At 45.5% G+C, this 16,608-nt stretch overlaps 1 protein-coding gene across 4 annotated transcripts in view; it reads left to right on the top strand.

Annotated features, from left to right (window-relative positions):
* LOC103678822 (kalirin RhoGEF kinase) overlaps positions 1–16,608 on the top strand; it is a 453,600-nt gene that overhangs the window by 229,815 nt on the left and 207,177 nt on the right. For all 4 annotated transcript variants that reach the window (XM_040621337.1, XM_040621339.1, XM_040621338.1 and 1 more), the window contains exon 6: positions 12,457–12,579. In XM_040621337.1, the coding sequence (XP_040477271.1) occupies positions 12,457–12,579 (123 nt within the window). The remainder of the gene's footprint in view (positions 1–12,456; positions 12,580–16,608) is intronic.

A 16,608-nucleotide genomic window follows, 5' to 3' on the forward strand; every position in this document is an offset into this window, starting at 1 on the left:
AGGGCTGGCTTGGACTCCTCTTTGCAATGAGGTAAATCACTGTCTATCTGGGGACCTCAGTAGAGACACCCAGTCAGGGTTAAAAACAAATCTGACCATATTACTGCCCTTTAGTGGTTCTCCACTGCAAACTAAACAAAGAGCAGTTCCTCTGCCTTTCAACCTTTGCTCCTTTGTGCCCCGGCCCCTCCCTTCTCTTTTATCATCCTTTCTGGGTACCTCTTACTTCCTGCCCTAGAGCTCTGTGTACCTCCTCTCTGATCCATGTTTAAAGCCTCAGGGCCTCTACTCAAGTTCTGTCCTCTCATTAAGATGCTCTTCTCATCTACATCTTCACCTGACCAAATCCTGTTGTCTTTCAAGTGTTGCTCAGCTGTTGCCACCTTCTGGAAGCCGTTCATGCTTTTCCATACCTCTCCCTCTGCCAAGTGGGATCACGTGCTCCTCTGTGGTCAGCCCATGGTAGACACTTTTCATAGTGCTTCTCACACTTAAAATTGACAGACTATTGATTACATTTGTCTTCTTCACTGGACTCTGACTTGATCTTTTATCATTAGTCTCTCATCCAATGTCTGGAATACAGTGGGTACTCACTAAGTGAGTAAAATATTGTACTAAGCAACATGAGCATGTGACTATATCTGGATGCTTTTGGCTAGAAGAAACAGAAAACTGGACTCTCTTTCAGTGTTCCATCTTTTAATTCATTCTGTCCCATTCCCTCCTATTCTCTTTAAGATATCAATCATTATTATCTTGAAAGTGTTACCTGGCACCTGGGTGGCTCAGTCGTTAAGCATCTGCCTTCGGCTCAGGTGGTGATCCTGGCATTCTGGGATCGAGCCCTGCATCGGGCTCCCTGCTCAGTGGAGAGCCTGCTTCTCCCTCTCCCCCTGCTTGTGTTCCCTCTCTCACTGCCTCTCTCTCTGTCAAATAAATAAATAAAGTCTTTAAAAAAAAATAAAGAAAGTGTTACCTGCTAATTCATAGCCTGGTCATCTCTGGGTCTGTTTTTATTGACTTTTGTTTTTTGGTTATCAATCACTTTTCTCTGCATCTTCATATGGCTGGTAAGTTGTTCACTGGAAATTGCAGATGATGCATTGTAGAGACTCCAGATTAGGTTACCTTCTTCTAGACTTTAAGTTTTGCTCTGGAATACAGTTAAATTACTAGCAGATCTTGATCCTATCGAGCCCTGATTTAGGCTTTGCTATGACAGATCTACTTCCATCTTTTCATAAATCCTAGCGTATAGCCCTTACTCTTAGGATGTGGTTCTTTCTCCTATATCCTGGTCTTTCTGGGGACCCAGCTCAGTGCCCAGAGTGCTCACCAAAATCTCTTTCCACTGTTTGTATTGGAGCTCCCAATATTTCCCCAGCACCGTGTAACCTGAAATTTCTGTTCAGCTCTCAGCTTCCTCCACTTCCCACAGCCATTCTCTCCTAGACTTTCTGGAGTCTCCTTGCATGTACACAGCTTAGGATTTTGCCAAAGGCCTGAAGGAAATTTTAATGAAGATTTTTAGGTTTCCCTCTCTTAGCTCCCTCTTCCCTAATATCCTATCGCTGAAATTCTAACCACCTTACCAGTCCTGAACGCTAAACTCTGTTGTTGTTGTTTTTTATACCCATCAAGACTGTTGCTCTCTGCTCAGGTCCTATTTCTCTGCTCCAAAGAGGGCTTACATCGTGTGCTTCTCTTCCTTCATGGATGATTGGTCTATGTTGGTTACTGACCTGTGCTTTCAAATAGTTTATAGATGGTAGGGTTAAGTCTGATACCAGCTACCCTATTGTGGATAGGCATTAAGTCTCCACATGAACCATTTAAATAAAAATGCAGGTGCATCAGAATTACCTAGAGAGCTCCCACTAAGTCAGAATCTTAAGAGTAAAGCATAGGAAGCTATATTTTTTACAAGAACATTTCAGATAGTTCTGAATGAAGGCTAGGTTTGTGAACTCCTGCGGTAGACACTGGAGCAGTGAGTTTGGAGGAAAAAGAAATCAGTATGGGCTTAGTTGGTCAAAGAAGGCATTATGAGGAGATGACACTTTAATTGCATTTTGGAAGATGGGAATAATTTGGATATTTGGGTGTGGAGCATTTCATAGGGGGAAAGATGTGAGCACAAATATGGGGGTGGCAATGAGCATGGGGTGATGTTTTTGCATGGCAGTGAATAGCATATGGCTGGAAAGCCTGCAGGACAGTGGTATGAAATAATAGGGAAAGGCAGATTTGGACCCATTGAGGAGGGAGGGAGTGCCTTGAATGACAGGACAAGAAGACTGGATTTTGTTTGCATTGTAGATGACAGCAGCGATAACTGTGTGTGTGCACGCGCACGTGTGCTTTGCCTGGGGGAACGACATGGTGAAAGCAGTATATTGGAGCAGGGAACCCAGTGGGGGCAGATAGTGTTGGTATAAGGGAGAAACTGGAGTCCGAGGAGACCAGTATGGAAGTGATTGCAGTAATACAGGCAGGAGGGGCTGGGGGCTGAGTAGCAGGAGGAGTGGAAAATAAAGGGCATATTTCAGAGTTATCTGAGGGAAGAAAGAATGAATGGGATCTGGGGAATGGAGTGAAGATGTGGGAAGTCAGAAGAGGGTAAAAGTTTCCATAGAAAAGGCACAGTAGTGGGAGATGCTGTAGAACGAACAAGGGAATATTCAGATTGAGTTGAGTCGCTAGGAATAGTCTGAAATTTGAGTGTATATTTGGGAGACAATTTGATAGTGGTTTAAAAGCATGGACTTTGGAGTCGTGCAGACCTAGATTTGAGTCTTCAGTATGCCATTTGAGTTTGCATTATGTGACTCTGGCCAAGTTGTTTATCTGTTTCCGTAACTACAAAAAGGTGGTGCTGATGGCGTCCACTAGCTCCCAGGGCTGAATACGGAGACGATGCTATGGGGTCCGTGGTGCAGAGCCCGGCACACACTTAGTATTGTCAGTTACCTGGGAAGTCGTGCGTAGAGGGAACCCTGGAACAGAGGAAATTGTGTGGGATTTCAGTTCAGATGGACACTGGATTCTAAACTCATCCCCATCACGTACAGGCTGTGGGATCTTTGGCAGTTTGCTTCAACTCTTCGTACTGACTTTTGAGCATGTTTAAGATGGCGTAACCATACTTTGTGTTAGCCTTATTATAAGGAATACATGAGGTCATCCACTCAGGTACTTGGTGCAGTACCTCAAGTGCAGCTTGGCGTATGAAATGGGGAACACTACTCATGTTGTTGAAGCTGTGAGCCTGGATGGATCTTCAGGTGGGCAGAGCCTGGTGAATAAAAGGCAGAGGGCTGAGGGGTAAGTCATGAGACCATCGCAGTAAAGGTGTGAGGCACGTGAAAGGAGGTTGTGAAGAGGCAGCGAGTGGAGAGGGAGGCAAGTTTGGATAGATCAGTGTAGGACTGGACAACTGGTCAGCTTTCAGAGCGAGAGTGTTTCTATTGTTTTTGTTGTGCGGAGACGTGAGATGTCAGGGAAGAGTGTGAGTGTGGAAGCACTGGCACTCTGGGGAGAATTCTGCGGGGGGTGGAGGTGTGTGACAGCAGAAGGGGAAGCAAGGCATGTCTGCAGCCCTGTGGCCTGCCTCTGAAAATGACCTGGTGCAGGGGCCAGAGAAAGGGAGTTTCAGGAAGATCCACGTCAGGTTGTGATGAGAGACCAAAGGGAAGGAGTGGCGGAAGGAGGAACTCAGAAGGGCGGGAATGGCTGGTTTTCCCCATGGGTGCAGACTTACAGAAGTAGTAAAGGCAGGGCCTATTACAAGGAGTTAGGGAGGAAGTGGATGGAGGGGAAACAAAGGCAGCAGAGGCAGAATGTACTTCTAGCAGTCTGGTGGTGACAGGAAAGAGCCGGCGGGAAGCTCTGAGCACACTGGAAGGTGGAGCAACAGGGTTAAGAGCATCAGCACTGGAACCTGGCCTCCTGAGTTTGAATCTCAGCTCTGCCACTCATCAGCTGTGTGGCTTTGGCAAAACGAATTAACCTCTCTGAGCCCAGACTGTAAAATGGAAATGATAATATTGGGGGTTAATATCTGGGAGATAATTATGATTTTAAGAGGACTAAATGAGTTAGCATAGTGCCTAGCACATAGCGAGCCTTCAACAAATGTTAGTGGCTATCACTGTTGTTGTTACCACTATCATTGCTCTGTCGCTGAGAGAAATTGAGAATGAGAGAAGAAGATGGAGAAAAGCAAGACAAGAAGAGGCATAGTACTGTTGTTCATATAGTTTGGCTCTGAAATACAGAGGCAACACCTACAGGGAGCCTCCTTAGACTCCACCACACAACTCTGACTGCAGGACCACCACTGCGGGCGACATTTCGCACTCATCTACTCAGGACTATATACTATAGGAGCCATGGCTTACCAACAGGACAGTCTTGGCAAAAGTCCAGCTCAGGTGCAAGGAGACAAGAGCTGCAGCGGGCAGCTGCAGAAGCTGACCCGGCCTAAAAACTCCACGCCCCACGGGAGCCAGTATCTCTTGAAACAACTTCATTGGCACAGCTTCCAGGACCCCTGCAATGGACGTGCCAGTTACAGGAGTTATCAAACTCAGGGAAGCCCACAGTATGGTGTCCCCATCAGGTATTCCAAGTTCATTCATCGTCCTTCCAGACCAGAAAGAGTTGACCAGTCATGGTGGTTGTTCTTACCGTAGACAGCATGACTTAGTTACATGTGGTCACATCCTGTCTTTCCCTGTAGGGAAACAGAATGCGGATGGTAAATGAAGGTCAGATTGTCCTGCAGAAAGGGAAAGAGTTTTTGTTCACTCCTTGCTCGCAGTGGGATTTTTATAGAGAAACTGGGACTCTTCTAGATGTGAGCAACATGTTAGAATGCTAGATCTGAGACTTGGGAATTTGGGAATTTAGAGTATGGAAAGTTTAAGAAATGTGCTAGGGGATTGATAGCATGTCTACGGGTTAGAGATAGAGCCTGGTCGTGAAATTGTTGGGCATCCTGGCTGATTCAGTGATAGGGTCTCCCAGGTAACAGCTGAGACATCTTCCCTAGAGCAGCTGGATTTATGGTGAAAGATAAAAATTGCTTGTCTTCTATACAACATATTCAAGTATACCAGCCAACATGCCAGAGACCTACAGGAAATCAGGCCGAGCCAGAGCACCTCCTCTCCCTCAGTAGATATTTATCGACACCTACAGTCTATCGGGCACAAGTCCTAACTGCCTGCCCCTTACCGGTGTAAAGATGGTCTCTCAGAGCCCTGAATGCCCATGACCTGCGAGCCTTGCAGATACAGATGAGGCAAGGTGTTGAACTCTCTCCAGGGAGGAATTCTAGGAACCTAGAAACTAGGTCCATGCTTGGGGACCTTTATTTTTTCTCCTTTTTTCCTTTAGGAGAGCTTGTAATCCTAGGAGAGCAGATCATTGCAAACCAGGGTTGAAGGGTCTTAAGGGTCCTGGGGTCTGCATCTTGCCCTGTTTGCATGAGAATTTATTCCACAGCATCAGTTAGAGTTCATGTGATTGCAGGACCCTAAGGTGAAGAAATTAGTCTTCAGTTCCCTTGCACTTCTCATTCCCTCTCCCTTTCCACCTCTCTTGACCTGGGCTACCCTGCCATCTCAGTTTGTATCTCACCCCTGGGTCATGCTCACAAAGGGTCTTGCTTTCTCACTGAGCTGTTTCTGTATCCACAATAAACTAAATCCAGGGCTGCAGGAGTAATGCATTTTAATAGGAGTCTCTCCTGAGTGAAAAACCGTGAAGAGGCAAAGGGACTGAGTCTAATAGTGAAAGAGTTGGGCAAGGGAGAGAGGATGGGGAAGGGCGGGTCTGGAAGCAAGGCAGGAGAGATTGAGGTCCTGGTCGGACCATGCTGGTAGGGCAGGAAGGCACTGGTGCCCTCAAGCCTAACTCTGAGAGGGTGTCCTGTGTGGGCAAGGGCACCCCCAGCGCCCCTCTGAGTACGTGAAGGTGGAGGGGTGGGAGGATGCACAGGTGTCTCTGGGCCGTGTCTGTGCGTCGCCCTGTGGTGGCTGTGGGGATGCATCTTGGGGAGGGTGGGCTGGGAATGTGTTTGTATATGAGGTGCAGGTGTGATTCCTATTAGCCCACAGTGATTTTGCAGGTGTGATTCCTATCAGCCCACAGTGATTTTGCGGTAAGGTGAACTTACTGCAATTTTAAATCCATACCTTTCATCTGTTTTGTGCTCTAAATGAAAACATTAGGGAAAAATATGTATTAGAATATGTTCACTGTATGGATTTTGAAAACTCTCCATTATCCTATTTGAATCTCACTATTACCCTAAGGTCCAAATAGTGTAAATTGTTATCCCATTTTGCAGATAAGGAAATGGAAGCTGAGACCAATCAGCTACCTTGTCAAAGTTTATACAACTGAATTTGTACTAGAACGCAAGATTTGGAGGCTCTGTTCTTTGTACTGTAACATACATAAAAGCTTGTTGTTGAATTGACCACACACCACATGTCCCAAATGGTGCAAGGTTCACCAGCAAGGTGTTGTCAGCACCGTTTACGGCAGAAGATTTTATGGCTGGGTCACTCCCGTGTACAAGCAGGATCAAGGAGACACAGGTGACAGTGGAATGTGCATATTTAGGCGAAGAAAATCCATTGGTTGCCTTCTGTCCTCTTAACTTATCAAAGCGGAGTATGAGCAGCTTTAAAACCAATATAATCTATAATTGCAGACAGTATAAGATGCTAACAGTAGGTGGCAAGGTGGTTTGAAAGTTAAAACTCTAAGTCAGATGCCATTGCTAAATTTGGCAAATGAAGGAAAATAAGCCCAAGATCCTTATTTAATTTCTTTGCTCTATGAAATAGTTTATGCTTCATTAAAAACAGAACAATAATAACCTTTTAGCCATCCCTATCTTTGTAAGGAAAGGGGAGAAAGGTTTCTGTTTATTTTCCTAATTTGCATTTAAATAGATTCTTTTTATCATTTATTATCTATTGAGAACCAGATTTTTATATTTTCACTGAATTTTAGCCAGCATTAAAAAAAATCACTTAGTTTAGTTAAAAGCAAAACATGAAAAAGAAAAAAAATAAAAACCCAAGTAGCTTACGTGTAACATCTATCTTCTTAATGAGACAGAACTATGTTAGTTTCTAAACAAAGAGATAAAATTTCATTATTTAGACATGAACTTTCCTCTTGGAGGAATTTAGTTGTTATATTACATTTTGTTGAACCTACCATTTGTAGCTTATCAAAAAAAAGAAAAGACAGATGAAAATGTTTGAAACTACTGTGGAGATATTTTCTTTAGTTTTTTTTGTTTTTTTCTTTAGCTCTTTGGGTCAGTCTAGTTCAAGTGTCTTCCAGAGAGCCCAATTCAAATAGATCAAATCATTAAATGACCTGGCTGGAAGGGAGCTTAGAAAGGGCCAGCTTGTGTGGGGATTAGCAACCCCAGAGCCTGTGGCCAATTCACTCATGCATTCATTTCACTCCAGAAGTGTTTTTATCGAGAGTAGTGGAGCTGTTTGAATCAGCTGTCCCCAGGCCCTGGTGGGGCAGGGGTGAGGGGAGAGGAGCAGAATGAATAATGAATGTCCCCTGTGTGAAGGATAGCACGTTACCTCATCTGGAGCCTCACAGGCCCTGGTGGCTGCCTTCTGGGGGGTAACTGCCCAGGGGAGCCCAGGCAGAAGGGGTCCTACAGCTGTGTGCAGGAAGCAGGGCAGTGTCCCAAGAGCCTGACTCAACAGGCGCTCAGTGAATGTGCATTGAGTGGACTGAATAGAATTCTAGACCCTGGGCTTCATTTCTCTGTCTGTTTCCCAAAATAGTCCTGATGGACACGATGAAATGAAGTGTTTGAATGGACACGTTAGGTAGAAGCTACATTTGATCAGTGGAAGGAATGCCCGAGGAACCATCATCCCTTGACCTGAAAGATTTCAGATTCCCAAGTCCTTAAGGGGGGCGTAATAGAGTAGACAGTTAGACCTGAACTGGAGGCAAGGACGATGATAAATAGGGTACACATTAGAAGCCTGGGGGCACGACATCCTGACCTTGTGGCTTCCAAGACCTCGGGGCTGACAGATCAAGAGCCAGGGTGTAGAGCATGCTCTCCTCCTCCACCTCTGCCCCAGGGTAACCCCTAGACTCATTATAATACATTTGCATTGCGGTTACAGCCCAACAATGAGGCTTCAAGTTTGCCTTGAAGGTTCTGGTACAAACCTTAGAGGGTCAAAAACTTCCCCTCCCAGCCTGTGAGAGAAGTCCCCCAAACGATTGGAAACAGCCTCTCTTAGAGATCACCCCACTGTACATCACCACTCCTCCCAGGGGAGAAAAACCCACTAAATATCCAATCCCAAAACCACCTATGGGCTGGTTCCACCTCGCAGAACCTTGCCTGCTCTCCCCTAGAGGGTGTACTGTTGCTTTAATAAAACAGTTTTCTGCTTTCACTTTGGACACCCATCTCTAATTCTTTACTGCATCAGTGCCAAGAGCCAAGACACATGCTTTTTGCACTGACAGACATTTTGACCTCTAACACACCAGACAAATGTCAGGGCTGAGACTAGAAATTACCTTTCTCTGGCTGTCAAATAATGCCAGTTTTCTCACTGTCATTCTTTTCTCCAGAAGTTAGAAATGTAAGTTGCAGCAATGAATATACATACTTTCTGATCCAGGAGACTCATTAAAACTATTTTATTCTGAATGAAAAAAATATATTTCATAAGTTTCCAAATTGGGCTTGAATCTAAACCAGGAGCTTACCTCCTTTCTGGGAACCACTTAGCCCTTGCAAATGAGGAGAAACCCAGAAATGAGACTTGCCCACAGTCTCATAGGAAGTTAGTGACAGAACCAAGCCTGGAGCCAGCCTAGACCTCATCGTGCTCGGTGCACACATGCACATGAGTGCACACACATATGCACGTGTGCACGTATGTACACCCATTCTCTCCACAGCCAGATGCACTGAATGCAACAGAAATGACTGTGACCCTTGCAGACGGCCAGGCTCGCAAGGGTGTGAGTCTTATACCAGTAGGCAGTAGGCTCAGGCCCAGAGAAGACTTGAGACTCTCTCTTAGGAAATAGGCACCTTGGAGAGACTCTGGTTTCTGATATTACATGGGATCGTCTGGTCCCCAGCGTAGGTCTTTGTCTTTCTTCCTGAGATATGTGTCACCTCTATGGAGTGCTGCCTCCAGCACAGTGGATTTTCCCAGAATCCCTGGCCCTTGGAGAGCTGCTGGTATGCTCCAAGGTGGAGGCAGAATCTGGCTGAATGGCCTGGGCTCTGCTATTGTGTGAGAAGCTCATTCAAAGAGGTGTGCAGTTCCTCCAGTGCCCCCTCCTCCTGCCTGTCCTTTAGCTCTCTTCTCTTACTTCCCGCTCAACCGGCCCCTGTCCAGCAATTCCTGCTCTGTAGCCCAGCCCGGAGCTGGCACCAGGCCATCTCATCATTCTGGGGCTAGCTCTAACTCCACTGCTGATCTGCATATCTAGCTAGTCGTGAGACAGAAAATACAGGGAAGGTCACTTTTCGGCCACTGGGATATCCAAGAAAGTATATGGAGTGAGGGCTTTTCATCACAAGTTCCACAGACTCAGGCATTTCAGATTTTCATTAACTTTATTGATTCTTTTGTCAATAAAGAAAAGAGATGAGAAATTATTTTAAAATGGGGTTGAGAAACAGAATTTTAAAGATAAAAAATTACAGAATAAGATTCTTCTACACTCCTGGGGCACTTGTCTTTTTTTTTTGTCCTTGATAATGATTGGGGGGCGGGGGAGTCCCTGTGGGACTGACTGCAGCTGGAGATACAGGGTAATGCTCACAGCAGGTGTTGCCCCGGCCTCTGCAGGAGCCCCCAGCTGGAAACATCCACGGATACGCGAAAGTCAAGGGTGATACTTCCATCCTTTCTTTATTATCCTGATAGGTGGCTGGGAGTGATGTGGGTAATTCAAAAGTGAGAATCACTTCCAAATCATGCATGTTTGCCTTCAGAAGGTGATGGGTTTATACTTAAGTGTAAGTTGTCACAGCCTTGATGTCTCTCTCCTGACCTCCAGACACGTCAGTCTCACTGCCCACAGTGCACCTCTGCTTGAAACTCTCGTAAGCTTCTCAAACTTGGCACATCTAAAACAGAACTCACTATCTCCTGCCTCCCATCCCAGCTTCTTACCCGCCTCTTTAGGTAGCAACTGTGGTGGCAACTTTCCTACGAGAACCCAGGGTGCATGCCAGACACCTGGCTTTTCCTTAGCTTTCCTCGCCCTCCCTCCCCAAACAATTGTGAGTTGTCGTCATCCCTTTCCTGGGAGCTCTCAAGCCTGCCCGCTTTGTAGACTCCCCTGTCATGCCCCTGAGTCAGGCTTTCAGGTTCTCATTGCCTTCCTCACCGGGATTACTGCGACAGCTCCTAACTCTTCTCTCTGCCCCTCCTGTCCACAACCCACACTGCGATCAAAGCTTACATCACACTTCACTGCTTGGCTTAAAACCTTCCGCGCCACTTGCTGCCCACAGAATATAGTCCAGGTTTCCTAAAGCCTACCTCCAGGGCACTCTGTGGTCAGCTGTCCCGGCTACCTCTCCAGCCCCATCTTCTCCTCACATCAGACTTCAGAGGCACGGTTGGGATGCTTTCAGAGGCCTCCACACACGGGCTGTACCCACGTGTGCAATGGGGAGACCTACTTCTCTGGTCTCCCCATTGCCTGGAGCTCACATCCCTCTCATCTCCAAGTGGCTAATTCCTGCCTGAGCTGGGCTCAGCTCAGATAGACACCTCCTCTGGGAAGTCTTTTCTGCTTTTCCTCCACCCTATTAAGGGTGGGTGCTAGCTTGGTAGAACATATGGGACTTTATCTTGATAGATGTTTTTTTCAAGTCGTGATTTTATTCAAGTCCTATGCCAAGTTGTTCTAACATTACATTTGAGTCCTTGTCTGCTTTCCACGCTGGTCTTTAAACCACTTAAGCTCAAGAACCACGTTAGTCACTTTTGCTTTTCCGTTGCCTTGGACAGTGCCTGGCACATAGTAAGTGTCCTGCAAATGTTGGTTGACCATAACTGAAAAAGTAAAGCCCCTTTGCTGTTCAAAGGGGACTAATACATGAGTCTGGGGCTCTGCCTCCAGGAAGGCTGGCGCCATCTTTGCAGCGTCTTAGCCTGCACTTGCGCTCAGCTCCTCCATGCTCTACTCTGCAGCCGAGGCCATCCCAACTCTGGGGCTTCAGTTCAAGTAGAAGAGCCCTCTTTTCCAAAGGCTTCAGACCTTTCCTGGTTATATCACTTGACTGTACCTGAATGATAAAGAGGATTTCTTGGCTCAGGTACTAGGGAAGTCCAGAGACAAGGCAGAGGTCAGGCAGAGCTCAATCGGAGATCTGCCTGTTTCTGGCCATTGTTTTGGCTACACCCTTTCTCTGCTCATGGGCTTCACCCTTAAGCTGCCAGCAGAATGCCTGCAACAGTTTGAGGCTTGGGATCACAATGACAGTATCAGAGGGAGAGAAATTATATCTAAGAAGTAGAGTTCTGTTTTCCCAGAAGCTTCCGGGCAGACGTTCCCCTGTGTTTTATTGTACTGACTCAGATAGCATTCCTATTTCTGAGACAATCCCATTGGCTGGGAAGTGTCCTACACTGATTGGCTTAGATCTGGTGTCCTGAGGATGGATAGCCCTTAGAGTGATCCCTCCCTTGGAATTGGGATTCTGGTCAGCTCCCCTTAATGTGTGTGGGCTGCCTTGGAGAGAAGTGGAAGCCTAAACAAACAAACAAACAAACAAAACCCCAGGGTACAAAGCTAAGGGGAGGAATATACCTCAGTGCCCACCGTGCCAGCCAGAACTCAGCCTATCCTTAAAATCCTCCCTCCTGGTTCCTGATGGGTTATAGCAGAAACTATGGAATTGGGAGGCTTAGTCTAGATTCAACAGTGTGTATGGTTGGGCGGTGTGATATGGTACAGGGCATGTTAGGGTGCCCATTGCTTCCAACAAGGGTTTCTCTTTTCTTCTAGTGCAGTAGGGAATAGATTACGCCTCCAAGTTGTGCCCTCAGCACCTGTCCCTGAAGCAAGCATGGGACCCTTTTGAGGCTTTCTAAACATTTTTACGAAGGGGAAGCAGGGATAATAAAAACAGCTGCTTCTGCCATCTCTCTGATTCTCTTAATCATTTTCTCTTTTTCCCTTAGGCTCTATAGGGTAACACAGATGCTGATGATGCACCCTTATGCTAAGAGTGGGGGATTTCCTGGGAAACCGGGCTGTGGGCCACCCATCTCTGAGAATGATGACTGTTTCTCACTGGGCACCAGCGGGAAGACTATTTTCCTTCCAGTAGCTCTGAAAGTTTTGCACTGTTGGACCCATGACCCTTCTGACTACTCTGTACCCTCTTGTCCTCTCTAGATGTTTGACTGGATAAGCCACAACAAGGAGTTATTCCTCCAGAGCCATACAGAGATCGGTGTGAGCTACCAGCATGCCCTAGACCTCCAGACGCAGCACAATCACTTTGCCATGAACTCCATGGTGAGTGGGGGGGCCCTCTTCTCAGCACTGCCTCTGGAGGCAGGACAGTGGGGGGAGGGGGGCTGGGGGAAGAGAAGAAGGAGGGAGAGGTAGAAACAGACTTAAGACCTGAGTAAGAGGGAGGGACTCGGAAATGCAGACTCTTTAGCACTCCATGGGAATGTGTGCATGACGTGTGGCCAGCCAGCTGTGCCTGTAGCAGATTATGGCCCATTTCTGCCTTTGGACTCTGCTTTACTTGGTGAAAAAAAAGGTGCTGGGGTTGTAGAACACATTTGCTCAACATAAGTTGATAAGGGAAAGTCACCGGTTCTACTCTGCTGATTTGACCAACATCTTTCGGTCCCTAGCATATGTGAGTCACTGAGCTGGGATGGTGAGGGACCCCAGGCTCATTGGAAATGTTTCATTGGAAATAGTTGAGTGAATCAGGGCTGTTTATACTGGAGAAGGAGAGCCTTAAGGGACGTACAATTGCTGCCTTTAGATATTGGAAAGGCTGCTTTGGAGAGAGAAGGCTAGAATTGATTTGTGTTGGTCTAGGAGGCAGGACCGTCCAGGGGAGTGCAGTTAGAGGGAGAGGTAGGACATGGCTCAGGGAGATGGGATGCACTGGGGGTTAGGTTGAAGAGTGTTCAAGCGGATGCTGAATTCACAGAGGAATATTTGCTAGCTCTGTGGCCGTAGGGAATTTACTTCTCTGGTCTTCAGTTTCTTCACTCATAAAATGGAAATAATAGCTACCTTCTGAGGTTGTTGTGAGGATCCAATGAGTCAGTTGTAAAGTCAGTTGGAGTTGTGCCTGGTACATAGTAGGTTATCAGTCAATATTGGTATGACGATGATGGCGATGATGGTGATGTAGAAGTCTTGTCCAGATAAAACCTGTGACCCCTTGTAAACCGAACACTTTGGGATACTGTTTTTTCCATGTGGTTCCCTCAAGACTTTCTTTCAAAATCTTGTCTACGCTTTGAACCCACTGTATTCAAAATGCCTGTGGCCTAATGATGCCTCAACTTACCTCGCTCTGTTCTTCTGCTCACTCTTCCTACTTGTGCTCCTTGTTCAAAAGATTAGCTCCACCATCCCGCATATATCTGAACACCAGAGACGCCTTCTTTTTTCAGCCAGTGATGCTGAGAGGGGGGGCAAGTGTTAGAAAAACAGAAACATGGAGGATCACAGAGGCCAAAAAGTAAGAGAATTTCATTTTCTACCAGGTTGTTCTAAATACACTATGTACTAGACTTCATGTACTGAAGAAGAAACAATTTTGTCCTTAAGTTGTTCAGTTGGGGAAATAACTGACTCGTGGTACAGCTTGACATGTGCAGTGATAGAGATACGCTGAGTTAACTGAGAAGCCTAATGTGTCAGTGGTTTAAAGCAGCAGGGGTTTGTTTCTTGGGCCTATCCCATGCCCATCACTGGCGGGTAGATGCTCTGCTCATCGCAGGCACCTGGGCCTCAGGCAGACCGAGCAGCCACTGCCTTAGATGCTTCTGGTTGTCCCATACATGCTGGCTCTGAAGCTTCTGCTTAGAAGTGACACATGCCACGTTCACTCACACCTCATTAGCGAACACCAGGCATACGGCCTCATCAGACTTGCTGGGTGAAGATATATGGTCCTACCATGTGTTGGGGAGGAGAAGATGGGGTGTCTGTGAATAACCCTGATGACTAGCCCAGGGAACCGTAGCAGGATGGAAGGTAGAGATAATCATCATGAAAATTAGCATAGAAAGATAACTGGGGCCTCAGAACAGAAGGTTGTGGGACCAGGCAGGGAAACATCAACACTGAGTTTGTTATCAATTTTTGCCTACAACAGACTTGTGTCTTCATCTACACGTGAAGACTCGTTTCCTTCCAACTAGTCTCCTATGATTACGTCTCATCCCTGGCTCACTTTAGTCGCAGAGGAGCAAAGCAAGTGATGGCAGGTGATTAAGAATGTGAACTAAAATCTAGTCAGGTTTGATTATCTGGGTACCTTGTGGACTTCCCCTGGTGAATTTGACAGATTCTGTGTCAGAATCTTCACGTCACCCAACTGCTTGGCCCTAAGGCAGACAAACTCATTTTAATAAGAAGCAAAGACAAACATAATTAGGGAGGTAAGTCTGCCACCAAACCCCTCAAAACAATGAACTACAAAGCTAAATAGAGCCGTTGGCTTCGAATTATCTGCACCGCTGCTCGTCTCTGTTAATATGGATCACTGAGAGTTAATGGCACAACAAAAACCTTTCTCCTGACAAATTTACTTTTGAAGTCTCCATTTTCAGGACAAAAAAACAAGGGAGGAAATTTACTGAAGGGAAACATCTTGTGGAGCTGGGAGAGAGAGAGGAGATTTAATATACAACAGCCAATTAGCATGTTCAGCGCATCTCGTAGTCTCCCACGGCCAACTGTGAAGGCTCACAGAGGCCTCCTTGGACTGATTAGGCTGGCTCTCCGCTCTGGCTGGAGGGCAAGGCAGGGGAAATCCCAGGGTTGTTTGATCAAATGGCTGGGCACCAGTGCCTTATAAACAGGGCTCTGTGCCTTTGTTAACCAGTAGGTTTACAGGTTTGTTATTAAAAGCAACTCCCACAAAGAGGGATGTCAGCATCCCAAACAGGTGAAAGGAGGGAATTACAGACTCCTGTTCTCTGGCCTGAGTGATGGATGTTGCTGCCAAGAAACAGATGAATCCAAGCAGCTACCGCTGGAGCCCAGTGACTACAGAATGATCCGCTATTCAGGGGACCTGGGAATGTGGATTGTTCTGTAAATTCACGGAGGCATCTCTGTTTCTGTTCTTGGAAATTATACGCCCACCTATACATACACCCACAAAGCTGCCATGTAAAGGTACATTTAGCGTGCTTTTTTTCGGGTTGTAGGTAAGTTCTTTTGGTATTTATTGCTGAAATAGGCCAGTGATTCCATACCTTTTGGGAAGGTCGCAGACTCCCTCGAAATCTAATGAAGCTTGTGGGTCCTCTCCCTGGAGTAATATGTATATGAACACATTTTGTTTTAGATAATTTCAGGGAATTCAAGAATATCCTAAAGCCTATCAATCAACCTCTCCAGTTAAGATCTTAAACTTCATGGTTTCTTCATGCATTCATTCTGCAAACAATTAAGGATCAGATATTGTGCTCGATATTGGGCATATGGTAGTGAACAAAAGAGATTCCGGTGGAGGGACAGATGTTTAATAAAAAATCTCACAGATGAATATATAATTACAAACCAATAAGTGTTATGTTGGAAGAGTAAGGTATGCTATGATAGAGTATAATAAAAGGAACTTAATTTAAATGGGGGAGTCAGGTACATTTTTTAATTGACAGTCAACCCTGACTTAAAGCTCATTGTTATTTTTATTGATAGTAATTAATGGTCTGTGAATTAACTCTGTGATGGATCAAAGAACTTATAATTTAAAAAGTCCCTGGTATATTGTTTTATAAATAAAATTAATCAACTTATAATTTATCTGGCTTTTAAGTTTTGTTTGCCTGTGGCTAATGTTATATACTGATTAAAGATTCAACTCCAGCTGAGGTGACCACTACTGAGAAATAACTGCATATCATGAAATCATGGGAGAAAAGCCTGAAAATTCCTAAGTTCTATCAATGAATTGGTGCCAATAAAGGCCATCAATTATTAATACACCAAGAGTGTGGGAGTGATACCCTATTGAGTAAGGTACATGAGTAACTCTGAAAGAAAAAGTTTAAAATTGGTTGATCTTTGGATTTTTGCCATAACAGCTTTTGTTTTGTTTTGTTTTGGTTTTGTTTTGTTTTGTTTTTTATGATTCCAACTGGGGAATTCTAGTTTTTTGATCTTCAAAATAACAACAACAATGGTAATGATAATAATAATAATATCCTACCTACTAAACCTAGTAGGAAAATATTCTCAGGCTTCTTGCAGTGCCTCAGAAAGCCACGTTTCTTGAGCTCTCTGAGGCCCTTCTCTTGCTTAATTCTGCCTGTTGTTGTGGAATCCTTTCTCACA

The sequence above is a fragment of the Ursus maritimus genome, unplaced genomic scaffold (assembly GCF_017311325.1).
Source record: "Ursus maritimus isolate PB19 unplaced genomic scaffold, ASM1731132v1 scaffold_4, whole genome shotgun sequence".
In the NCBI taxonomy this organism is placed as follows: Eukaryota; Metazoa; Chordata; class Mammalia; order Carnivora; family Ursidae; genus Ursus; species Ursus maritimus.